The following is a 27,999-nucleotide window of genomic DNA, read 5'->3' on the forward strand; positions in this document are numbered from 1 at the left end:
TCTAATGATTAGCCTTTCCAGACTGATTACCTGCAGGTAGCTATATATACATGTCCCACAGTTATTTCAAACTCAACAAGTCCTGAACAATGTTATGATTCTCTGACCCACTCCTCAAATCCTTGGTAACACCCCAATGCTTTTCATCCTCCTGTGTCTCCAGTCTTGAACAAAGTGCCATTATCTATCTGAATAGCCAGACTGGAAAGCCTGGCATCACCTTAAATCTCTTCTTCCGAAAACTTCGAACATTCACTGAGTTACCAAGTGATGCCACCTCTAACTCTCTGACAGGTCTTCGGGGCCCATCCCCTGACATCAGACGTGCATCGCCTCTTAACCTGATCACTGAGTAGCTTCCACGTTTTATCTCTGATTGCTTTCAGATCCTCCTGATGTCTCTGGAGTTCTTCAGTTCCATTCTGAGGTACCTAGATATGGATTTATCTTTACTTTTGGCTTCAGACATTGTATTTCTGAAATTTGACTTTCATCAGTTCTGGAGAATTCTTTGTCATTATATTTTTGAATATTGTCTCTCCCCATTATTTCTAATCTATACATCTGGGACTCATTAGAAACGTGTAGTGCCTTTTCATTCTTTTTTCCATGACTCAGTTTCATACTTTCAACTGCTTTACTTTCTTTACCTGCTGTATTCTGGGTAATTTCCTATGAGTCATCCTCTAGTTCATTAATTCTCTCATCTGTTGGGTCTAATCTTCAGTTTAGCTCATTGAATGAGTTTTTAATTTTAATGATATTTTTATTTCTAGAAATTCTTTTTCAATTCTTTTTTTCCCTCTTAGGGTCTTTTATGTTTTAGATTCTTCCTTTGTTTTTTATCATTTCAAGGAGACTGATTTTACAGTCTCTACCAGTTAGCTCTATTTGCTACAGTTCTGGGGGAATCTAATCCCTTCAGTTTGTTGTATACACTGGTCCTCACTAGTGGTGGTTTGATTCTTAGTGCGGCTTCTAACTGTGAGAAAGGTGCATGGCCTGGGCTGACGGGTGCCACTCCAGAGTGGTTTCAAGCATCTCAGGAACTGGCTTAGGGTCCAATTTTTATGTTAATTTCCCAAACTGCAGGTTTCCAGACCACTTGGGTGATATGAATTTGAATTCCAAGCCCTTATAGGTATGAAACCTCTGAATTCTGCATCTCAGAGATTTTTTTTCCTCCAACTAAAAACTCCAAGGCAAGAGAGATCCAACTCCTAATTACTGCCTTGTACTGACTACTGGATGTTTCTCACCGCCTAGCACTAGAATCCTCTTGTTAAAACCAAAGCCCCCACCCAGGGACTTCCCTGGTGGCACAGTAGTTAAGAATCTGCCTGCCAATGCAGGGGACATGGGTTCAAGCCCTGATCCGGGAAGATCCCACATGCCGCAGAGCAACTAAGCCCGTGCGCCGCAACTACTGAGCCTGTGGCTCTAGAGCCCGCCAGCCACAACTACTGAGCCTAAGCTCTAGAGCCTGTGAGCCACAACTACCGAGCCCATGTGCCTAGAGCCCATGCTCCACAACAAGAGAAGCCACCACAATGAGAAGCCCGCGCACCGCAATGAAGAGTAGCCCTCTCTCGCCACAACTAGAGAAAGCCTGTGTGCAGCAATAAAAGACCCAATGCAGCCAAAAATTAATTAATTAAATTTTTTTTAAAAACCAAAGCCCCTAAATTCAGGGGACCAAGCATTTTCTCCCTCAAATCCCCCAACCCTTAATCTTAGCTCACACACTTACTGCTCTGTTTTCAGTTACTCTTCATTCTAACCACTGAATATTTCACTTATGTTCTTAATCACTCCACTGTGCATTTTATGACCTATTTTTAAGTCAGTATTCCTAGTCCTATGTAGCAGAAACATCCTCAAGTTATCTAGTTCACCGTATTGCTGGGAATAAAAGACTGAAGTAGTTCCCTAACTCGGCTCCAGTTTTGCAATTCATCTTCTTTTGAAAAAAGTGTTTAAGCTTTTTGGGCTGTAACCCAGGGTAAGAAATGCACTTAAATCACATCCCAGTACACGTGTGTATACACACACATACATTTATAGCAAACATTTCACGAAATACCTTACTATGTACAATCCAATATATTATAAAATACCCCATTTCTTTAAAAAAAAAAAAAAAGCCCATAAAAAACCAATTAACATAGAGAATCCTAAAGATGCTACCAGAAAACTACTAGAGCTAATCAATGAATTTGGTAAAGTAGCAGGATACAAAATTAATGCAGACATCTCTTGCATTTCTATACACTAATGATGAAAAATCTGAAAGTGAAATTAAGAAAACACTCCCGTCTACCATTGCAACAAAAAGAATAAAATATCTAGGAATAAACCTACCTAAGGAGACAAAAGACCTGTATGTAGAAAATTATAAGACACTGATGAAAGAAATTAAAGATGATACAAATAGATGGAGAGATATACCATGTTCTTGGATTGGAAGAATCAACATTGTGAAAATGACTCTACTACCCAAAGCAATCTACAGATTCAATGCAATCCCTATCAAACTACCACTGGCATTTTTCACAGAACTAGAACAAAAAATTTCACAATTTGTATGGAAACACAAAAGGCCCCGAATAGCCAAAGCAATATTGAGAACGAAAAATGGAGCTGGAGGACTCAGGCTCCCTGACTTCAGACTATATTACAAAGCTACAGTAATCAAGACAGTTTGGTACTGGCACAAAAACAGAAACATAGATCAATGGAACAGGATAGAAAGCCCAGAGATAAACCCATGCACATATGGTCACCTTATCTTTGATAAAGGAGGCAAGCATATACAGTGGAGAAAAGACAGCCTCTTCAATAAGTGGTGCTGGGAAAACTGGACAGGTACATGTAAAAGTATGAAATTAGAACACTCCCTGACACCATACACAAAAATAAACTCAAAATGGATTAAAGACCTAAGTGTAAGGCCAGACACTATCAAACTCTTAGAGGAAAACATACGCAGAACACTCTATGACATAAATCACAGCAAGATCCTTTTTGACCCAGCTCCTAGAGAAATGGAAATAAAAACAAAAATAAACAAATGGGACCTCATGAAACTTAAAAGCTTTTGCACAGCAAAGGAAACCATAAACAAGACCAAAAGACAACCCTCAGAAAGGGAGAAAATATTTGCAAATGAAGCAACTGACAAAGGATTAATCTCCAAGATTTACGATCAGCTCATGCAGCTCAATAACAAAAAAACAAACAACCCAATCCAAAAATGGGCAGAAGACCTAAATAGACATTTCTCCAAAGAAGATATACAGATTGCCAACAGACACATGAAAGAATGCTTAACATCATTAATCATTAGAGAAATGCAAATCAAAACTACAATGAGATATCATCTCACACCGGTCAGAATGGCCATCATCAAAAAATCTAGAAACAATAAATGCTGGAGAGGGTGTGGAGAAAAGGGAACACTCTTGCACTGTTGGTGGGAATGTAAATTGATACAGCCACTATGGAGAACAGTATGGAGGTTCCTTAAAAAACTAAAAATAGAACTACCATACGACCCAGCAATCCCACTACTGGGCATATACCCTGAGAAAACCATAATTCAAAAAGAGTCATGTACCAAAATGTTCATGGCAGCTCTATTTACAATAGCCAGGACATGGAAGCAACCTAAGTGTCCATCATCGGATGAATGGATAAAGAAGATGTGGCACATATATACAATGGAATATTACTCAGCCATAAAAAGAAATGAAATTGAGTTATTTGTGTGAGGTGGATGGGCCTAGAGTCTGTCATACAGAGTGAAGTAAGTCAGAAAGAGAAAAACAAATACAGTATGCTAACACATATATATGGAATCTAAGGGGGAAAAAAAAAAAAAAGGTCATGAAGAACCTAGTGGCAAGACGGGAATAAAGACACAGATCTACTAGAGAATGGACTTGAGGATATGGGGAGGGGGTGGGGTGAGATGCGACAGGGTGAGAGAGTGGCATGGACATATATACACTACCAAATGTAAAATAGATAGCTAGTGGGAAGCAGCTGCATAGCACAGGGAGATCAGCTCGGTGCTTTGTGACCACCTAGAGGGGTGGGATAGGGAGGGTGGGAGGGAGGGAGATGCAAGAGGGAAGAGATATGGGAACATATGTATATGTATAACTGATTCACTTTGTTATAAAGCAGAAACTAACACACCATTGTAAAGCAATTATACTCCAATAAAGACGTTTTAAAAAAAAAAAAAAAAACACCAATTAAATTGGGCTTCCCTAGTGGCGCAGTGGTTGAGAATCCGCCTGCCAGTGCAGGGGACACGGGTTCGAGCCCTGGTCTGGGAAGATCCCACATGCCGCGGAGCAACCAGGCCTGTGAGCCACAACTACTGAGCCTGCGCATCTGGAGCCTGTGCTCCGCAACAAGAGAGGCCGCGATAGTGAGAGGCCGCGCACCGCGATGAAGAGTGGCCCCCGCTTGCCACAACTAGAGAAAGCCCTCGCACAGAAACAAAGACCCAACACAGCCAAAAATAAATAAATAAATAAATAAAATAAAAATAAAGTAATTCCTTTTAAACAAAAAATGCAAAATACTCCATTATATTAAAAAAAAAACCGATTAAATTGATTTCACAACCTACTAATGGGTCATGATCTACACGCAGTTTGGAAAACATACCTGTATGCTACTACCAGTATTGTATTTCTAAAATCATGACTGTAATAAAAATTATTTGGCTCCTATATTCTATGCAAAAAACAAAACACTCCTTAGTTTAAAAGCAAAAGCCCTTCACATTTCACAGTCTACCTCTCCTAACTACTTCAGCATCTTCTTTCACCCGTCTCTCTGAGAACTCATTAGCCAAACCCGATCACTTTTGTCGTGAACCACCATCTATTTTCACACCTCTGTACTTTCTGCATATGTTTTCTCTCTATCTCGCATACCCTTACCTACTTTATCTCCTCATCCACCTCATTCTTACTCACCTTCAAGGCTCAACTGAAGTAACATCTATTTGGAGAAAATCTTTACCCACTTCTTCGCACTCAGCCCTTCTTCTTCTACGCTCTAACAGTATTTAATTCACACCCCTACCATGGCATCTATTGCAGTTTGACTTGTACCAATATTCCCTGCTTTTAGAAACTATGTTTCATCCATCTTTGTAACGTCTTCGCGTCTCACACATAGCACCAATTCAAAGAATATCCTGTGAAATGGAACCTTGTAGTGTTAATCAGAAAGTTTTTATGAGAAAAACCATTTCATGGCGAGAAGAGAATGGGAGACCACAAAGATGAGTCTTAACATAGTGGGCCAGAACTGCTACCCTTTCTTTGGGAGGCCTGGTGACAAGGCTGGTCCTCGGCTAGTGTTTTGGAACTTAGAATCAGGGGAGTTCCCACTATTAACTGATAAGGGTAGCTCACTGTGCCTACACTGTCTGTAACAATGTATTTGTAAACAAATAATATGGTTTATGGTGGACACTGACTCTCATTCTGGGAGGCTGGAATTTGGGTACATACCAGGCAGGAGGTACCCACACAACCTGCCCTGAATGAAAATCCTGGATGCCGTGTCTCATTAGAGCTTCCCTGGTTGGTGACATCTCACATATATGTTGTCATCCTTGTTTACTGAGGGACTTAAGTGCACCCTGTATGACTCCACTGGAAAAAGACCCTACAGCTTGCACATGGTTTTCCCTAGACCTCATCCCATGCACCTTTTGTTTTGTTGATTTTCCTTCAGATTCTTTCCCTGATTAAATCATAGTCACGCATACGATTATATGCTGAGTCCTCTGAGTCCTCCCAGGGAATCACAGAGCCAGGGAGTGGTCTTGGGGATCCCTCAACACAAGAAGTAATTGTATAAAAATGTAAGATAGCATATGCAAGTGGCAAGGTGTACGTCAGCTTCACGGAAATTTTAGCGAGGAAATGTAAAAGTTGACGTAGGGCCATAAAAAATACTAAAAGCTTGATTTTTATTGAACTGTTTCTAAATAAAGGAGTGAAGCAACAACATTAAAGAAAGATGATTTTCCAATTGAACAGTAATAAAGATTGGAGGAAAAATAGTAAGAAGGTACTTAATTGCACACAGCCAAAAATAAAAATAAATAGTAAAATAAACATTTTTTAAAAAATACTCTTGTATCGATGTAGACAACAAACTTACGGTCATGGGGGGGAGAGGAACGATAAACTGGGAGATTGGGATTGACATACACATACTACTATATATAAAATAGATAACTAATAAGAACCTGCTGTATACACAGGGAACTCTACTCAATACACTGTAATGACCTATATGGGAAAAGAATCTAAAAAAGAGTGGATATATGTAGATGTATACCTGATTCACTTTGCTGTACAGCAGAAACTAACACAACATTGTAAATCAACTATACTCCAATAAAAATTTTTTTAAAAAATACTCTTGTATTGGGAGTGGGGGGAATGCATTAGGAGTTTGGGATTAACATATACACACTACTATATATAAAACAGACAACCAACAAGGGCCTACTGTATAGCACAGGGAACTATACTCAATATTTTGTAATAGCTTATAAGGGAAAAGAATCTGAAAAGGAATATTTAACTGAATCACTTTGCTGTACACCTGAAACTAACAACACATTGTAAATCAACTATAATTTGATAAAAAAATAAAAAATAAAAAATACTCTTGTATCAAGAGAAGCCTGGCATTCAATTTTCTCTTTAAGTTTTTCAATAAAGTTGACATTGATACCATCAAAATCAGCATTACAACCTTATGTTCAATCTAATTACCAGTGATAAAACCTTCCTAACATTAAAATATATTTGATCAGTAAATTAAATAGCATGTTAAATAAAATGAGGGAACCTGAATTTTATGGTGAGAAATTACTTTTTAAATTGTTTACTGTCTATAAATAGTTTAACCTATGTTTTGATATCTTAAATAATTGGATGATGTTGAGCTTCTAGTAAAAGATTAGTCAAAGAGTAAAAGTATAAATATATTCCTTTTTCTAAAGCCCACAGAAATGGGGAAAGAAAAATCTGAAAGAAAATTCCATTTGCAAGAAAACTAAGAAACAGCTATTACCCAAATGATTGAGAATAATTAGCTAACACAGTAAAATTTGGATCAAACCTAGTTCCTCAACAGGGTATGAATGCTTCTGAAAAGGAAAGGCTTCTGGGCGCCTAAACAAATATCTACTGCTTAGATCCAGGACCAGAGGGTCAGATAGAAAAAAGGAGAATCTGGGAATGTCTTGTCAGTGTCCTGTTCCCTACAGATAAAGATGAAAGAGGATCTGGACTGGCAAAATTGGCACAAGCAGACAATCTGTGTTTTCTGTAACAAGACTGGACAAACTGCCTAGAAGTAGCTAAGGGAAGAGAAGGGAAAGTGCACCCAACTCTGTCACTCCTCCCCTGAGTTCACTAAGCATAAACAAAAATTAAAGCCCCCAACAGAAAAGCTATGAGCTGGACCCCCTCACACGGAGCCTTAGTCTTCTTCAGCTCAGCTCACCAGGACTAGAGTTGTGCCACTAGGAAAGACCTGGTGAAAGTGTTTCTGAAAGACACATCTGATGAGTTGTCTAGGCATACACTTGACCCGAAGTGCAAACTAGGTGAATCTATGTGAAAGTTTTCATTCAAGGATTCATTCAAACTGGGAACTATGTGTAGATACAGATGGCCCTGTCTACCCTCAGGTTCTGCATCCATGGATTCAACCAACCACAGACGAAAAAAAAATTTTTTTCTAATTCCAGAAAATTCCTAAAAGCAAAACTTGAATTTGCTGTGCACTGGCAACTACGTACATAGTATTAAGTATTGTTAAGTAATCTAGAAATGATTTAAAGCATACTGAAGGATGTGCATGAGTTATATGCAAACACTACACCATTTTATATGAGACTTGAGCATCTGTGATTATTGGTATGTTGGGGTGGAGGGGGTGGGTATCCTGGAACCAATCTCCCATGGATACCAAGGGACATCCGTAGTACTAAACAAAGTTGTAATAAACAAAAGGCAGTACAAAATGTACAGACTAAAAAAGCGCAGAATTTCAAATAAACTCTCTAGAGTTTCAAAGAAATTAAAAAGAACCTTAAAAAAGGGATATAACAACAACAAGATTAAAAAAATAAAGAACAAAAGTGAACTAGCCAAGCTCAGCAAGTAAAGGATAGTAAATCCTCAGAAATTAAACAGTTAATGTAACAGGCTTGCAACAGCTATTCTTAGAAAGGCCAGCTTGGAAGGTTGGCCCTTGGCCAGCATCTGGAAACTTGACTGGCAAACAGTTCCCAGCGCTGATATAAAACCACCTCTTATAAGAGTGAATTACTGTTCCTAAACTGTTCGTCCAAGCAGCGTGGTTATGCTGAACACCTGCTTTCCTTTTGGGAGCCTGGAATTTCGTTACATGCCAGGCAGAGGGCGCCCAGATGACCAGCACCCAACTAAAACCTTGGGTGCTGGGTCTCTAATGGGCTCCTCTCATAGACAATGGTTCTACACACGTCACAACTGACTGCTGGAGGGATGAAGCCTGTCCTGGTAGCTGCATGGGGAGAGACTCCTGGAAGCTTGCGCCTGGTTTCCTCCAGACTTTACCCCGCATGCCTTCTCCCTCTGCTGATTCTGCTTTTGTACCCCTTTCGTGTAATAAATCCCCGCCATGAGCCCGACTAGACGCTGAGTCCCGTGAGTCCTTCCAGCCCGTCACAAGACCCTGGGCTGCCTGGGGGTGTCCCAAAACAGGGAGCATCTGTACTGGAAATCCAACATGCAGAGTACCAGCGTCCTCCTAGCAGAGAGGGCAGAAATATGGAACAGAAAAATATTCAAAGAACTACCAGAAGACTTGTAATTTAAAAATTACATTGCATTTCAATGAAAACTAAGGAGAATAATAATTATTATAATAAGTATTAATAATAATAATTATTATTATAAGGTATATCCCAGCGAAGTTTCTAAAGTCCAGTGCCTAAGAATCCCATAGATCTCCAAGTGAAAAATCAAGATTCTGTTGTAAGGGGGAAAATATTTTTTGGCCTCAGATTTCTTCATAGCGACACGTGAGGCCATAAGATTGTAGAAGCAGTGTCTACAAAGGGCTGAGGGAAATAACATGTGACCTGAAATGACTATAATCAGCCTATAAGTTGTTGTTTAAACATAAAGGCAACAAGCAGTTCTCAAGCGAGAAAGGAAACAGAGCGTACAAGAGACATACTTGGGAGAAGGGAAGCAGGCGCTGGAGACCTGCTAAATGACGCTATTCGATCAACCAAGAGATCAATTAAGATAAAGAACTCAGAAATAAACTGCCAATAGGGCTACAAGCAAGCACTGCATTCATTTGAATTATGCTTGTAGAATAAAAATGTTACAAGGCTTTACAATGTTAAAAAACTAACAGTAAATAAAAATTGGTTGGTGGAGGTTTTAGGGCAAATTTAAGCATAAGAATTTCTTCAATTTTCATAGTGGAAAGTCAAAAGATACCTAATAAAAGTGATGATGAGTTTAAAAGGCAAAAAAGAGCCGAACTGCTCCTTTTAGAAACGAAAGGTAGGTATATGAATCCACAATCCTAAAAGATTTCTTAGTGCTTTCCTGTAGTAACTCACCATTTGTGTTTTATAGTTCACTAACGCTTTAACTTTTTTTAACTTTTTATTCACTTTCGGCTGCGTTTTTGGTCTTCGTTGCTGCGCGCAGGCTTTCTTTAGTTGGAGTGAGCGGGAGCTACTCTTTGTTGCGGTGCTCAGGCTTCTCTTGTTGTGGCGCACGGGATCTACGGGCATGGGCTTCAGTAGTTGTGGCGCACGGGCTCTAGAGCACAGGTGCAGTAGTTGTGGCGCACAGGCTTAGCTGCTCCGCGGCATGTGGGATCTTCCCAGACCAGGGCTCAAACCCATGTCCCCTCCGTTAGCAGGCTGATTCTTAACCACTGCACCACCAGGGAAGTCCCCACTAATGTTTTAATGAGTAGTTTAGCTCACTACAAAGAACAGATGAAAGGATTATTACGTAGCCAGTAAAAAGAATGAAATAATGTTATATAGGATTATGGAAAACTATGGAGTCCACAGTACATTCTGAAATGAATCGCAGGTCTCAAAAGACCTGTGACTGTTATCAACTGTAGTAACTAATTAGTTTAAAACTAGGAGATGAAAGAAATCAGAACAGTGGTTTCCTGGTAGCGGGCAGAATGCAGAGAATTTTCTGGGTGATGGAAATGGTGTATATCTTGAAGGGGGTAAGTCTTCACTACACAGTTGTATGAATTTACCAAAACTCAGCAAATAGTACACTTAGTTAAGATCTCTGCATTTCACTAATGCAAATTCCCCCTTAACAATGAGCTAGAAGAAGGAGTTTACAAAATCAGGACTTGCCTGGTGGTCCAGTGGTAAAGAATCCGCCTTACAACGCAGGGGACGCGGTTTCAATCCCTGGTTGGGGAACTAAGATCCCACATGCCGCGGGGCAACTAAGCCCACGCACCACAACTACAGAGCTCGCACACCTCAACGAGAGCCCGCGTGCTGCAAACTACAGATCCCATGCACCACAACTAGAGAGAAGCCCCCGTGCCGCAACGAAAGATCCCGCAAGCCTCAACGAAGATCCCGCGTGCCACAACTAAGACCCGACACAGCCAAAAAAAAAAGAGTTTACAAAATCAATTTTTTTAATTGCAGAAGTAATACGTGCTTCCAGTTAAAAAAAATAAGACAGAAATGTTACAAGTGAAAATCTCCTCTTACCCAGTTTCTCCCAATCCAACTTCCTCAGAGTTAATCCCTGTCAACAGTTGGGTATGTTATACCCTTCCAGACTTTTTTCCGTATATAAATAAATATATATAAATCTGTAGTTGTGTGTGTTTTTTAATTGCAAAACAAATGTGATTTCCTACATTCCTACACAGAGCAACATGCTTTTGGTATTTAATTTATCGAGAACATTACCTTTTATTTGTACATATAATTCTCCCACATTAAAGGTCATATAAAAAATAATAATAATAAAGGCCATGTAACATTCCACTGCGTGGATAAACCAAAAACCACTGCTCTACTGTTGACCACTAAATTACTTTAAAGCTTTAACAAAATGAGCATTTTTATGTTTATTATAAGTCTCAGGGGTATTAAAAAATTTTATCACAATTAGGGATTTTCAATACAACTCCCATTATAATATGAAAGCCTATTTTTTCAATTTTTAAACACATCCCTTCCAAACACACAGTATCTGTTCTACTCAGAGAACAAACACAGTAATTTAACATAACTGTGAATTAATAAAATTTTACAAACATATCAATTATGAAAGTAGGAAACGTTGCTTTGTATTTTTGTTGTAGCTCAAAAAAGTTTTAATTTAGCAGTGGAATCAAGATATACAAGTAAACAAACGTAATTTTCTTACAGAATGGAAAAAAATCAATCACTGCACAGCAGAAACTAACACAACATTGTAAAGCAATTATACTCCAATAAAGATGTTTAAAAAAAAAAAAGAAAACGTGATATAACACAGAAAAAAAAAATCAATCACTGCACTAAATGCAACTACAATGCATTACTCTCAAGGTACCTGGGCCCATTCCTAGTGTTCTTGTGTAATATTTTCCATGAAAGACTATAGAGTCAGCATTTATCAAGTTTGTGAATCCCTATCTAAATAAAATGGCTAATAATGGAGAAACTTAGTACTTTCACCAAACAGTAAAAAAGAACCTGTGACATTTTTACTTAGAAGAATACAATTTGAAAATGAAATAGTTACAAACCTAGGTCCAATAACAGGAATAAGTAAGACATCCTGAAGGTCTGGATGTTGAAGAATAGGAAAACTTAATCCATTAAACTGCTGTTAAAAATAAACACATAGGATTACAAAGCAATCAATATACTGGTTAAATTTCAAATTACAGAGCTTTTCAGTGTCATTACCTAGCAGAGCATGGTAATGAGCGTGATTTAGGGTATTTTCACTTTATTCCACGGGATACTATAAAAATTCAAAGACTTCAAAACAACAACGTTTTCTCTACAATTTGATTCTCAAGTATCTTGACTTCTTTACAAGTAAAAGGCTCAATTTTGCTTACTGTTTGACTTTGTAAGCACGAACTATTTTGGCCTTAAGTGACTTACTCTGAAAACACGTATCCAATATAGAATTGCATGAATAGGACATTAAAGATTGAGATTATTAAATGCTATTTATTATATATTATCAACACTGGCTGCCATGTCAGTTGGATGATGCTTTCTGGCAAAGGCTCAGGATTTTCAGTATCCTCTACCATACTTGGCCTTCAGACTGGAAATAAGTGCAGGGCCAGTGGCATAGGTGCTGGGGCCAACTCCCAGTCTCATGGGAGCCAACTCTGTGCAGCTCTTCCCAACGCCATGGTCATGCTGGTAGCTTGAAATCAACCAGAGTGGGACATTTATACCACAAAACTCAGCAAACACCACACACCAGCGTTATTTTTCCCAGAAAGTGGGTTGTGCAGGATGTACCAGCACACCACAGCTGCAGGCGGAAGACAACTGGGCACTCCACGCGGAAGAGTGGACTGGACAGCAAGGGCTGTGTACCCTGTCAGAGGGCAACACGCAAATACTGGAGAACAAGTCTCCGCCGTGTAGGCTAGGGATTATCAACTCACTCATGTTCACGTAATACACCAAAGAGCAGTGACCATAATAGATATTTGCATTGCCTTGTAGCATCCATACACTACCTACAGAAAACTTCCCAAATCAACCTATTTCTAAGTTGATAAGAGAAAAAAAGATTCTTCAGATTTCAGAAATCTAACTATATTTCTACCAAGTCAACAGCTCTTCTGCCTTCTGCTTCTTCCAGGCAAAGGATATTGTGAACTAACCATATCCAACAGAATAGTAAGGAATCTTAAGGGCAAACTCATTCAAACAAACCTCTCTCCCTTTTTTTTTCCCCTCTCTCCCTCACGTTCTCTCATTGTTTGATACCTTACAGCATCCAGACTATGGATCCTTCCAAGGAGAAGAGAATGAATTTTGCCATTTGTTTTTGTTTTGCTTTGGAAGTACTATTTCTTTATACTATAGAAATATTCTACATAGAGCTCAATCCTCTTCAGGCCAAGGTTTTCCTTCTCTCCCTTTTTATCAGATATTAAAATGATACAGAAATAAAACTTTTATAAAACCACACGTCTGTAACTTCCATAAGACACCACAAACTTTTTTTTAAACCAAGCATATCACCTGCTTGTTTTTCTGTTTGTTTCCACCCCATGCCCTTTTGAAAACAGCCTTAGTGAGGTTAATTTACATACCATAAAATGTACCCATTTTAAATGCACAATTCAATGATTTTTAGTAAATTTACAGAAGTGTGCGACCATCACTAGAATCCAATTTTAGATCCCGTCCGTCAACACACTATGATTCCTAATGCTCATCTGCAGCCAATCCCTGTTCCCAGCTCCAACCCCAGGCAACCACTAACCTACTTTCTCTGGAAATCTGCCTTTTCGAGACATCTCATATAAACAGGATCATACAATGCAGACTGTCTTGTGTGTGGCTTCTTTCACTCACTACAGAGTTTCTGAGGTTCACCCAAGTGGTAGCATGTATCAGTTCACCACTTTCATTGCTGTACTGTTCCACTGTGTCAACATACCACGTTTTGTTTTTCTATTCACCAGTCAATGGACATTTGGATAGCTTCTCCCTTTTGGTGATTATGAACAATGCTGCTATTAATGTTCATGCCCAAGCCTTTGCATGGACGTATGTTTTCATGTCTCTTGGGTAGACACCTAGGAGTGGAATTGCTGGGTTGTACAGTAAATTTATGTTTAACTTTTCAAGAGACCACCAAACTGTCTTCCAAAGAAACCAAACCACTTGACTTGCCCACCTGCAACGTATAAAGGTTCCAGTTTCTCCACATCCTTCACCAGTCAAATGAAGTTTTAAATGATTAAATTTCAATATGTGACACAAATATTTGGAGACAAAGCACCCACTCATATACCGTCAGGGTATGTCTTTAGGACACACATGAGCTTGGGACATGGCAAAAGAAAGGAGATGTACGATCTAAAACCTCCTGCGGATCTCTTTTCCTGCTAGACACAGGCACTGCTCAAACCACCAGATTCTTACCTAGTGCCCATGACCCAACCTCCTCAGTCTTATCTTAACCTTCAAGGAAAGGGCCTCAAAAGCCCGGAGTGATTTCGTCTGCCTGATCTTAGATACAACCCCTGAGATCTTCTATTCCCATCAGAGTGGGCTCCTAGATTATCTAAGCTCTAGGAATAATTTGCTAGAAAAGAAAACAATCTGGATCTGCCTAAGTTATGGACACCTTACAGGCCTCAGAACAGTTTCCTTCATACTGAAAACCTACATGCATGACTACATAAAAGTAATAATCTTAGTTGCTTAGAGGAACTGCTTATATTTTATGCCTAATGCCATTACTCTCAATAAAATTTCCACTCTTATTAAAAATCACATTAACCTTTCTCCAAGTCTTATTTAAAATTATTATACTAAGTTTTGCTCTCATACAGCCAGAAATCGTAGCTGGTTCTTCTTATAACCTGGTCATCTCCTCACAACTTGAAGTTCATAGAATTGCTCTTAAAGAGAGTATGATAAACATTCCATAAATGTAATGAGATTAAAGACAAAAAATAAATGAATCAAACAACAAGGTCCTATTTGTACACACAGGGAACTATATTCAATATCCTGTAATAAACCATAATGGAAAAGAATATGAAAAAGAATATTTATATGCATAACTGAGTCATTTTGCTGTACAGCAGAAATTAACACAACCTTGTAAATCAACTATACATCAATAAAATTTTTAAAAAAGAATACCAGTGAAAATTCTCTGAAAATTTCTGTAAGTTATATCCAGAGTAAACTGACAACGCAGCCTGTGATATACAAATGCAAGTCTTTTAAGCATGCTTACCTCTTCCTTTTCGTTTAGGCAGTAATTAGGTAGAAATAGGTCTGCTGACACCTATCATGGTTATTTGTTAGAAGAGATTTAATAACTACAAAATGCAACTTGAAGTACCCCCTTCAAGCATCTGTTTTCCTCCATCTTACATTTCTTTGGAGGCAAGTTTCAGTGCACAGTGTATGAAACACAAAATGCACAGCTTTGGGGTTTTCTTTCTGGTTTAAAAAAAATTTTAATACAATTTTCAAAGGTTACCTTTCATTTACAGTTACTACAAAATATTGGCTGTATTCCCATGTTGTACAACACATCCTTGAGCCTGTCCTACACCCAACAGTTTGTCCCTCCCACTCCCCACCCCTATACTGCCCTCCCCCCCTCCCCACTGGTAACCACTCGTTTGTTCTCTGTACCTGTGAGTCTGCTTCTTTTTTGTTATATTCACTAGTTAGTTGTATTTTTTAGATTCCACATATAAGTGATACCATGCAGTATTTATCTTTCACTATGTGACTTATTTCACTTATAAAATTTACAGCTTTTGAAAGCAAAGAAGACAATATAAACAAGAAAATTCCGATATTATTTTTCTGCTTGAACTTTAAAAATGCCATTTTATAATACTGTTCTCACTTATAGAAAATGAGTATTATGCCAAAACTATTTTATTGAACAAAAAAATTTGTGTTGTTTTATCTTTAAAATATACCTTTACATTATTTAATTTCCTGCTTTTATTATATTTAATTAAATTATTATATTAAAATAAAAAATATAATCCTACAGGTAATCAGTAGGCACCTCCTTACCTCTGGGCTCACCTTGGCTATCTGACCTGCCCTCATGGTCGTTATATGCGGCTTATTACAATATCACAGACTTTTAGGGTTAGAATGGACCGCTTATGTATTTTAATGACAAAGCAACGGAGGCCCGGAGGAGTTGAGTGACCTATCCAGTCACTAAATTAATTCAGAATCAGAAGTACTAGGTTCAAGTTCTAGCATGAGCACTCACTATGTAACCTTGAACAACATTCGTGATCCTCAATTTCCTCACCTATAAACTTGTAATAGTATATCGTTCACATGATATTAGTGAGGAGTGACATGACATAGATTGTAGAAATCTAATTCTGTACATAATGACAAAAATGTGCACAAACCTTCTGAAGCTCATCAAATAACAGATTTTTCACATGTTGTACTGAGGCTAGATGCGTATTTACTCTGACAGTAGTGAATGATGGAGGGTGGGACAACTTATGTAACAGAGTTTCAAACTTCCTTTCTGCTTCTTCTTTACCTAAAGCAGATACAACCTGAAAAGAAGAAAAGAACAAGTTAATGTTTCAGTTTCATTATACAAATTAAAAATATTAAGCAGGCTATATGTCTATACATTTGTTCCAACTAATGAAACATCATTTGGCAATTGTTCGGTTCCATTTCACTTTTCTGTATTGTTTATGTGTTAATAACACTAAGGGAATCGCGATATTTCACAGGGTTATGCTAATAAACACCTAGTGAAACACCAGACAAAAAGGGCTTAGAAAACCCTGCCTCGGGCTTCCCTCGTGGTGCAGTGGTTGAGAATCTGCCTGCCAATGCAGGGAACACAGGTTCGAGCCCTGGTCTGGAAAGATCCCACATGCCGCGGAGCAACTAAGCCCGTGCGCCACAACTACTGAGCCTGTGCTCTAGAGCCCGCGAGCCACAACTACTGAAGCCCGTGCACCTAGAGCCCGTGCTCCGCAACAAGAAAAGCCACCGCAATGAGAAGCCCGCGCACGGCAGCAAAGAGCAGCCCCCGCTCGCAGCAACTAGAGAAAGCCCGCGCACAGCAACGAAGACCCTACGTAGCCAAAAATAAAAATAATAATTTAAAAAAACTTTTTAAAAACACTGCCTCACTTCAAAGCATTATTAACATTTTAACATCTCTGCTACATTTACTCATATAAATTCAGGATTTCACTCTACTTATTTCTAAAAACATTAACTGTTACATCACTTCTGTAGAACTAGTTCCTTGCTAACCTCGTATCCTAGAGCAAATTGGTTAGTAACGTTTTAAAACACCAATATTTGAAGAATAAGTAACACTGATACCGTCACCCAAAGATCCCCCGTAACATCAGCTTCTTAATATGGTATTATTAAATGTAACAGATAGATATTGTCCCAAAAAGGACAGGTAGCAAGATACCCGTCAGATATAAAGTTAAACTCAAACGACCAAGTTTCCTTGTAATTAACTAAAGCTTTTGAGACACGTATTTCCCCATTTTTTGTCATCTTTGACTATACCCTGCCTCACAGAATCTTCATAAACCACTTGCCAGCCTAATAATCCACTAGCCTAAAAATATTAGTACTCTCTCAAGGTTTTTTTTAACTGAATATTCCATTACCTTTGATACTTTTTACAAAGGGATGGTTTTTCTTTTTGTAAAATCGTATAGTTAGTGGGTTTGAGGCAGAAGTGGTGTCAAAGACAGACATTTGAATCTTCTTTTATAAAACAATGTTAACCATTTTTAAAACTGCTGGGGGAAAAAAACTGCTGACCGCCTCTATTTCTCTTAATACGCTCCTTATAGTATAAGTTCTTTTAAGTCAAGAAGATATTTTCTCTCCCATACTGTCTTGCCCCTTAACATAATCTCTGGAAATAAAATGTAGAAATCAAACCTAGAAGTCATGGCTTCACCAACATCTCTGAAAATGAGTAACATTTATGCGGCTTCACTTCGAATAGAAAACCAAAGATTTGGAAAATACAAAGTTGCCTACAGGGGCGGTGGAAAGGTGGAGAGAGCACAGGCTTGGCAATAAAAGACAATCAACATTCATTGAGGACTTCTGTGCTCTGCACGGCCAACAGCACACAGAAGGAGCATTTGTGGAGGACCTATTAGGCGCCAAAGCGATGCCAGGTGCTTGCACTTATGATTAATACGTCGTTAAAACAACCACCTTGAAAATTTAGTACTGTTAACCGTCCTCAAATTTCACAGAAAATGAAAGAAAGGTTAAGGGATGTGAAGTAACTGACTCAAAGCCCTGGGATGCAAACCAGGGGCTTGGGGTCCCAAATCCATTCCTTTTCCCATTCGACCTGAGCTCTTTACCTTCACATTTCGACACTGTTACATGACAGCGGTGTCAATTTGATTCAGTAACGTCGCTCTTTGGACCCTCAGTTCTCTCATCTATAAAAAATGGGGAGGAAATCTCTACCAAAAAAAGACTGCGCAGATTGAGATGTAAAGGTCTGCAGTTCATCTAGCACAACTGGTGGCATTTAAGAAGCACTCACTGAATGATAGTAAACCTTCCACCTGAGTGCCAAGGCAGGCGCTGTAAGAGTACAGGCGTTTCTTCTCTACAGGACTTAAATTCTCGGAGACGGGGATCTTGTCTTGCTCACCCTTGTAATCCTTTCAGTGCATTCCTGCCGCCAGACACACAACCGCTTTTTCCCCCTCCCTCCTTTCCCATTCCTAAATGTTAAAACATACACCCCATACACCTCTTAGCTCGGAAAGCATTCATTAAATACCTGCAGAAAGGTACTAGCATATTTTACATTCGGAAAGACGAATACTAAGAAACAACGGCTGTAAACATTTGATTGCCTTTTAGATTATTTTTCTGTTTCTCTAGAGCGTGTACATATTTGAATTTTTGCAAATAGCATCTAACGTGTTTATCTGACCTACCTCCTCATTCATAAAGCCCGCTTTCAGATAGTTTTCAACCTCAAGTCTCAAAGATATTTTAGGGAAAACAGACATTTTCCTATCGCTTAGTTCTCCTCCTCCACGAGAAATGCTGGAAAACGGTGGTTTTTCTCTCTCCGAATTACACGGAGCGTCTGGGCAATGAATCCCACCCACAACGTGCCGGGACCACCGATGCCCGGGAAGAGCGCGCTGCTCACGCCGAGTTAAAATGGGAAACGCGGAGAAATCTTCCACGCCTTCTGGAGCTTGGCCAGTTTGGAGCGGCTTCCTCTCCTCCCAGGGCCTTCTTTAGCGACGCCCACGGAAATCACTGCGAGGCAATGCCACTCACGTTGCAGAGAAGAAAAAAAAGAGCCGTGAGGAGTGAAATCCGCCGTGAACTGGGCAGAGATGTGGAAACCAGGCTGGGAACACCGCGGCCTAATCTCCAGTCTCTCGGCCCCTGTTTCTCGGCAGAAAGCCGCTTCCGTCATGCGTCACTTCCGGCAATGCGGCCCACCCCTCCTTCCCCTGCCCTCCAATCCGCAGCCGCAGATTGCCGCTACGTCACGTCTCCGGAGTTTCCCAGCTCCGCCCGCGGCGCATCCACGTGCAGCGGGCCTGGGCGGGCGCTTTAAGGGGATGGAGGAGGAGGAGCTGCCTCCGGGACCTGCAAACAGGGCCAGCTGTCGGGCGGAGGTGGGCAGGCAGAGCTGGGTGCCAATTGGGGAGGGTTGAGTCGTGCTAGCCTGAATAAGGTGAGGAGTCAATCAGTTACCTGCTAGGTGACCTCCAAAGAAAGAATGAAACCAGAATTTATTTGGGCCTATCATCCACCCTTTGATTTTCTGAAATTACCTTCCCTCTCTTAGGCTTGCTGGTCTGACTTCAGTTGTGAATAAACAACATTATTCACATTTTTAAAAGCTGGGTTAATGGTCTTGTAATATCCATACATGCTCAGGTAAAACTTTAAAACGCACAGGTAGTTTTTACAATTAGTTGAATAACACTAACAGGTTCCCTGTATCGGAACTGATTTCTACTTTAAAGCTCGGGAGACCTTTGGCGTAGTCTTTGTGTTACAGGTGAGGAAAGATTCAAAGGGAGAAGGGACCTAATGAAAGTCGCAGAGTTTCCTATGATTGAATAGGAAACTAGAAATAATTCTGTCTCCGAGACAGTGTTTTTTGAAACACACCGTTGTCATTAACACAGAACTGTAGGAAGTTTTTTCTTAAGTCTTTTTCTCTTTAAATCTCACACGGAGGTGTTTTTAAAAGTATGATACACTCTCTCACAATGAGTGAGAACGTCAGGATAAAGACCGTAGCCACCTGGCTTCTAAAACCAATACCTACTCTTTCCACCACGGCATATTTCTTCAGTAAATTTATGGAATTCTTCTGTGGCTAAATCATCTGAAAGTGATCAGCAAAATGTCTAGTCCAGCCATTTCCAAAGGAATTTTTGCAACCTCAAGATTGTGACCACAGCACCAATAATGTTTGGAATCGATATCTAGGAGAAAAGGGAGAGGAAGGAACAAGGGGCACTAGATTGTAAACTCTGAGAAGGTAGAGACTTTACCTCACTGCTGCAGACCCAGTGCCTACCATGTAAGAAGCGCTCAAATATTGAAGGAGTAGATGAATAAATGGACGGATAGCTCTGTAAACCAGAGAAAGGAAGTGCTGATAAAGCATTTATTTGTATTTGCTGGACATTAGTTCACTAGTTCAGCACTTGTGAACAGTGCTGAGGACATTTAGACAATCTTTGGCTAGACATTACTGAAGTGACGGTTATGTTGATGACGAGGTCTCTTGGTGTTCTAAAGTTGGTCCATATTACAGATCTGAAGTTGGCATAGTAAATACATATCGCCTAAGCAAAAGAAGACACCTATAACTCCATGCTTCCACTGCTGGGGGCCTGGGTTCAATCCCTGGTGGGGGGACTAAGATCCCGCATGCCATGCGGTGTGGCCTAAATCAATAAATAAAAAGAAAATGTAAGCTTTAAAAAAACGAAGAAGAAGCCCCCTATAAGAATACACCCATATAAGGGTCATTGGGGTTTTGTGTTCTCGATGGGGTGATATGGCCCCCAATGTGGGGAGAGCAAAACAAAATCTTAGATCTAATCATATAATCTTAATCTCAATTTGTGATGCTCCAAAACTTTCCTTTTACCCCCCCCCAAAAAAAACATAAAAACCCTATTTCTCAATATTTAATTTCATGAAGAAGGCATGAGAGGATTAGGAAAAAAAAAGTCTAGGAAAGGCTGGAAATCTATCAATCTCAATTCATCGGGAGACTAACCTCCATAAGTACATATTAACTCAGAATGGATCCTAGACCTCCCTAAATGTAAAATCTATATCTATAAAGCTTCTAGAATAAAACATAGGAGTAACCAGAGTTACCCTACAGCTAACAAGGTCAGAGGAGCAGTCAAGAGAACTTGACCCCTGGGACTATGGATTACTAGGATTATAATGAGGCAAGAGAGGCCCCTAGTGTGCACCCCGTAAGGAGGCCCTCGCTCTCACGTGTGAGCCCTGAGAGCACCCCCTCAAATTTGTGGCTGTCCCCCCTGGGCTCGCCATCATCTCCACACTGCATCTTTTGCCATCACTAACAGTTCCAAATCCATAAAGAAAGACAGATTGTATTGCCCAAGCAGCAATACAGCTTACATCACAGCCTGGACCTGCGATGCAGACCCCTTTTCTGCCCAAGGCCCAATTCAAATGTGGCCGTCTTCCACGTCACATGCTTGACGTGCTGGGTCAGTACTCGGAGTTGTAGGACGTGTCGCCACCAGAAGCCAAAGAGACCAGCCAGATACTGTAATTCCTTCTTTGTAGTAGTGTGTGCATTATTACTGGGGGTGATGTCATCGTAATGGGGGCAAAAGGTGGTTCTAAGGGGGCGAAAAATGTTTACCATACAATGGTTTGTGGTCCTCCAAAGGCCACAGTAACCTCAACAAATATACAGTATACCTGTACTGTTAATATTCCATTATGGGGAAGTTGTTAGACAAAAAAAATATCTTAAAAGTTTCCTTAGCAGGGCATTAATGACAACAAGCTTGAAAATCAATGTATTGTAAGGGAAGACGGAACAAAAAATGACATCCTTTGGAGAGGATGTACCAACGTGCCCCTGACCTCTAAGGTATTTACTGAAGTGGTGGGTCCCAGAGTCTTGAAGAGCTTATCTCCCCACCCACCCCACCCCAGAACGTAAGTGTCAGAAAATGCCTGTTACACCAAGGGCAGCTACTGTGCTCGGCTCGCCCGGATCCGGCCTCAGATCGGGGCCCTGGAGGAGCAGCTGCACCAGGTCAGAACCGAGACCGAGGGCCAGAAACTGCAGTACAAGCAGCTCCTCAGGTCCCCCTGGAAAAGGAAGCTGGGACCTACTGTCTCCTCATCGGTGGAGATGATGGAGCTTGCAAGTCTGGAGGTTACAAGTCGAAAGATTATGGACCTGGAAATGTGGGAAACCAAACCAACGATTCGGCCAAGCCTTAGTGGCTGAGAGAGTTCCTGAGGAGGTTAGACCAACGCAGCAAAATACTTACAGCAGGCTGCACTCCCTGGCAGAGAGATCTCAAAGCAATTAATGTGATACACAAGAGAGAGCGTGTGCCAAGTACTCTCTGAGAAGAGAAGGCGTTAAATATCTGTCTGGAAAAATGAGCAAGTCTGAGAAAAAGGTCTGTCCTCTTGTCTTGCTGTTACCGAAATATAATCTCTATCTGGGCAATCAATAGCATTATCGATAGTATCTTCCCATTCATCTGGAAGAATGTCACATACAGTATGATGACCCATCTGATTACCCTAGAGAAAATGTTGTCAATTCTTGGTAGTCAATAAAGCTTCCTTTAGCAAGTTAAAAAAAAAAAAATGCCCATCACAAACTGGGTTCTGTTAGATCCACCAAGTCATAAATACACGTGAACCCAGCAGCAACCCATCATGAGATGGAAAAGGTACATCTGGGATTAAGCATGAACAAGAGCAATCTACACAAGGAAGTAACCTGTACCCCCATGTCACCCACCACAGTTGCACCAGTGCTTCTCCCTCAGCTCACATCTCTGGCTCTTTCGGGGTTTTCTACTACCAGCTGAATGAGAAGAAAAATTTAGAGGTTGGTTTTCAGTTCAGTTGTCTAGGTATGTGGGTAGAAAACAAAAATAGATAGTGGTGGGACTACAGTCATAGTTAGGGGTGACCTTGAATGACTGTGTCAAGGGAAATTTTTCCTGATGAGAGAATCTGTGAGCAGTGTATTTGCTACCCACTTTGCATGGAGGAAGTGGCTCAAGATGAGACTATATATTGACTCCTGGGTGGCAGCAAACTGCTTGGCCTGCTCATCAAGGGCATGGAACAAAACAGACTGAAAGGTCAGAGACAAGATCTTAGGCAGAGGCATGTGGATGGACATATGAAAATTTTCACATCACATGTAATTGCCTACCAGAAGGCATCCACCACCGAGGAAGCACTGAACAACTTACTGGACAGAATGATTCAGCCCATTGATGTTAGCCAGCCTTTGTCTTCAGCCACCCCATGCCTGGCACAATGGGCACATGAAAGAAGTAGTCACGGTGGCAGAGATGGAGTCACTTAAATAATTACCCAAAATATAGGTCAGGCTACGATGAAAACTAACATTAAGTTCCATGTCAGTCTTACTTACCTTTGTAGACCCAGCCTTAGGGCAGTACCTAGCACATATTAGGCACTCGGTATATATTGATAGGTGAATAACGGAACCAATAAGAATAGTTTATCATTCATATCCAGCAAGTATTTATTTAGGGTCAGTAAGCAACAAGCATTGCATTGGGTACTCAGGCAGAGCAGCCAGAGAAAACAGTCAACTGCCTTCATAGAGTTCACAGTCTATTTTGGAAGTAGAGAAAATTATTAAGCAGTGAAAAAGATGATGAATGTTAAAACTAGGGCAATATGGGGTGCAAGGCAGAGGAAATGGCAAGAAAATCTAATTTAATCTAATCTAAAACTGAATCAAAGAGCACAGAAACCTCTCAGAAAGGAGACGTGGCCTCCCAGAGGAGATGGTTACATTAAAACCAGAAAGCTGACTTGGAGTTAACCAGGCAGGAGGGGTGAGGGACACTGGGGAGGAAGAGGAAAAGACCAAAATGAGAATATTCCAGGCAGAAGGAATTGTCGTGTACAAAGCTGGTACATAGTATGGGAGGGGTTGAGTGGCAAGAGTATAGCATGGAGAGAGAGAGAGCCCCAGCCCTAATTTTGAAGTTTCCTGTTAGCCCTGGTAAGCAAGGAAGAACTTCATCTCAGGCCAATGGCAAGTCATTAAGCAGTTTCAAAGCAGAAGAGTAACAGGCTCAGATTCATGTAACATTTTTAAAAGATCATGCCAGATGACTGTGGGAAAAGGTCTCCAATTGATGCAAGAACAGAGGCAGAAAAACCTATCAGAATGCAGTTCCAGTAATCCAGGCAATGGGGTCAGAGGGAGGTGGGTAGATGTGAAAGACATTTAACACATGGCATTCGGTGGGACCTAGTGACTTAGGTGGATGCATGAGGACAGGGGAAGAAAGAATCAAGAAGAAATTCCAACTTTCTATGGACCCACCAGTATTTACACCCATATTTCTGCCTTCCTACCTATTAACTTACATAAATCATGGAGATGATTTGTTATTGTAATCATTTTAATTCAACTCTTTTCTAGAGATGTCTGGAACACTTCCGTCTTTGGGGAGCCTTATGCATTACTCGTTATCTTCCAGAATTTTATACTTGTGGTGCGTGTTTCTTCTGACAATGGAGTTCTACCCTAGGAATTAAATAAGATTATGTACTACGTATGAAAGTTTTTGTAAATTGCAACAAAGAATGAGCTATAGCAGAACTGTTCTCTAATAGGTTTATTTACATTTGGAGGGCAATTTTAAAAAAGGACAAATAGAACACAAATGGAAAGTTTACAAACAAGCCGTTTTGTTGGGTTATGTTTTTAGTGGGTCAGTAGTCAATCAATATTGATTATTGTTTCAGCTAGATGATGTGGTAGGTTGAATAATAGCCCCCTCTCCCCCTCACAAAGATGTCCATGTCCTAATCTCCAGAACCTGTGAATGGCAAAGGGATTTTGCAGGTGAGATTAAGTTAAGGACCCTTAAAATGGGGAGATCATCCTGGATTAACCAGGAAGTCCCAGTGTAATCATAAAGGTCCTTATAATAGGGAGGCTGGAGGGTCAGAATCAGAAAAGGTGATGTGATGATGGAAGCCAGAGTGCCGTGGCCACGAGCTAAGGGAGGCAGGCAGCCTCTAGAAGCTGGAAAAGGCAATGAACAGATGCTTCCCTGAGCCCCCAGAGGGAACACAGCCCTGCAGATGCATTTCAGACTTCTGACCTGCAGATTACAAAATATTAAATCTGTGTTGTCTTAAGCCACTACATTTGTGGTAGTTCATTATGGCAGCAATAAGAAACTAATACAGGTTCTCTTTAAAGCAAAGTATCATCAACCTGGGTTCTTCTACGCACAACAGGTGATTTTGCCTCTAACCTGCAGATAAGACAGAGGCAATTAATCGTGAGTTTCTTGAATCAAGAGCTCCTATACACCTAAAAACTTTATTTGTGCATACATGTAAACTCCTTTTCAGCAAACTAAGAACTGCCCTCTGAAAACTTATCCTCTTCACCTGCCTCTCTTTTCTAACATCTCATTTCCACCTGTGTCTTCCTCCATTGGTGATTCTCTGTCTCTCTCACTCTCTCTGTCTCTATCTCACTCTCTCACTTGTATCTTCACGCTCTCCGTTTAAAGAGGTTCTACCCACCACTCTATAAACAGGTTCAAATAATAGTCACAGCAACATTTATTGAGCCTTTTCTAGGTGCCAGGCATTAGGCTATGGTCTGCTTCATTATAGCATTTAATCCTCTGAGATTAAACTTTATGAGCAGTGGCAGATTTACTGTGAGACTAATGAACCTTAAACTTCAAAGCATTCAATTGCACAAGTCATTCAAAGCATTGTCTAATTTTTAATTTTTTATCTTTTATTCCTTTTCTTTAAAAGACCCCCCAAATTGTATGAATTCCAAGGTCCCACAAAACCGGGATCTATGCCTGCCTATGAGGTAAATATTATTATTCTTATCCCCATATTACAAATAAGCAAACTGTGCTATCGTGAGGTTTTATAACTTGCCTAACATCATATAAGCAGTAAGTGGCAGAGGACTATTTCAACCTAATTATTCGTGACTGGTGAGTCTAAACATTGATCATTTACTCATTCAATTATTCTGTCTCTTCAGGAATTTTCCTACCTTAACACACCCCTTCCTTTCCAACTTCAGTTTTCCTCTAGTTAATACTTTTTATGCCTTTTTCATTTTATAATCCAAAGAATAATCTACATTTACCATCTTGAGTTCCTTACCTGTCATTTACCTTCAACTCGTTATAATCTAGGGACTTCCCTGGTGGTGCAGTGGTTAAGAGTCCGCCTGCCAATGCAGGGGACGTGGGTTCAATCTCTCGTCTGGGAAGACCCCACATGCCGTGGAGCAACTAAGCCCGTGTGCCACAACTACTGAGCCCACGTGCCACAAGTACTGAAGCCCACGCGCCTAGAGCCCGTGCTCCACAACAAGAGAAGCCACCGCAATGAGAAGCCCTCACACCTGCAACGAAGAGTAGCCCCCGCTCGCCGCAACTAGAGAAAGCCCAGTGCAGCCAAAAATAAATAAATAAACTTTTTAAAAATTTGGTTAAAATAAAGCAATTGTTAACAAAAAATTTACGGGATTAGGCGTCCACCATAGCCTGAGCAGTGTGCCAGTTGCTTTTGAGGAACACAAAAAAGTAGCAGAGTCCTTGCACTTAATCACATATCACAACCAAAATATTTACAAGGCAGTTTATCTCAAGAGTATTCAACACAAGTACTACTAATTAATTTTCATTATAATTAACTTTAAGATATATACGTATAAACATCTATATTTAAGTTATATATACATATGTATACATTCCTACAACACAACAGAGAAATTAAAAGGGTGATTAATCCCATTATAGAGCTCTTTTAAGCACAGAGCTTGACAGTGCATTAAAATACTGCATCTATAAAGAAAGTAATTTGCAAGCATTTCAGGAATCGTTCTCTTATATAAAGTATAATGCACTTCCTTGTAAACAGATTACTACAGAGAGCAGTGCCTTTTAATTAGGGAAAGATCCCTGAGGTAGGTGAGTTTTAGATGAATTTAAAGGACGGGAAACCTGCGGAATGGTAGAGAGGCACTTGGGTAAGTTATTCTGAATGAGGAAAACACCTTTTGTGGCAAGTCTAAAAGAAAACGAAAAGTGGGGCTGTGGTAGAGGGCCAGGGATAAAGGTCATTAATTTAAAAAAAGTTTTTAAAAATAAATTAACTCTTAAAACTGGGAAACTTAGGAACGTTTAAGAGACATAAAGTATAAGACACATAATGTTGGTCCCACTTGGAAAATTCTCCACAGCTAGATCATCCTTCCCCCCCAAATTCAAAATGGATTAAAGACTTCAGTGTAAGACCTGAAACCACAAACTCCTAGAAGAAAACATGGGAGTAAACTTCCTGACATGTGTTTTGGCAGTGATTTTTGGATATGACACCAAAAGCAAAGGCAACCAAAAACAAAAATAAAGAAGTGGGACCACAGCAAACAAAAAATCTTCTGCACAGCAAAGGAAACCATCAGCAAAATGAAAAGGGAGAAAATGTTTGCAAATCATATCTCTAATAAGGGGTTAATATCCAAGTATATATATAAGGAACTCATAAAACACACAAAAACAACAATCTGATTAAAAACTGAATAGACTTTTTTCCAACAAAGATATACAAATGGCCAACAGGTACATGAAAAAATGCTGAACATCACTAGTAATCAGGAAAACAAAAATCAAAACCATAATGAGATATGGCCTCACAGCTGTTAGAACGGCTGTCATCAAAAAGATAAGAGATACCAAGTGTCGGTGCGGGTGTGGAGAAAAAGGAAGCTTGTGCACTGTGGGTGGGAATAGAAATTGGTGCAGCCACTATGAAAAACAGCATGTAGGTTCCTGAAAAAGTTAAAAATAGAACTGCCATATGACCCAGCAATCCCACTTCTG

General features: G+C 40.1%; 1 protein-coding gene across 5 annotated transcripts in view; it reads right to left on the reverse strand.

Annotated features, from left to right (window-relative positions):
• Positions 1-19,242, reverse strand: part of NSUN6 (NOP2/Sun RNA methyltransferase 6) — a 111,939-nt gene extending 92,697 nt beyond the window's left edge. For 3 of the 5 annotated variants that reach the window (XM_068562150.1, XM_068562160.1, XM_068562138.1), the window contains exons 1-3: positions 18,784-19,242; positions 16,222-16,377; positions 11,854-11,933 (exon numbers count right to left, since the gene is read on the reverse strand). In XM_068562150.1, the coding sequence (XP_068418251.1) occupies positions 11,854-11,933; positions 16,222-16,377; positions 18,784-18,858 (311 nt within the window). In that variant the 5' untranslated portion in view covers positions 18,859-19,242. Of the gene's footprint in view, positions 1-11,853; positions 11,934-16,221; positions 16,378-18,783 lie in introns of those variants that run through there. The other 2 variants (XM_068562166.1, XM_068562167.1) reach the window with 2 other exon arrangements.
• Between the last annotated feature and the right edge of the window lie 8,757 nt (positions 19,243-27,999).

The sequence above is a fragment of the Eschrichtius robustus genome, chromosome 1, assembly GCF_028021215.1.
Source record: "Eschrichtius robustus isolate mEscRob2 chromosome 1, mEscRob2.pri, whole genome shotgun sequence".
NCBI classification, from domain to species: Eukaryota; Metazoa; Chordata; class Mammalia; order Artiodactyla; family Eschrichtiidae; genus Eschrichtius; species Eschrichtius robustus.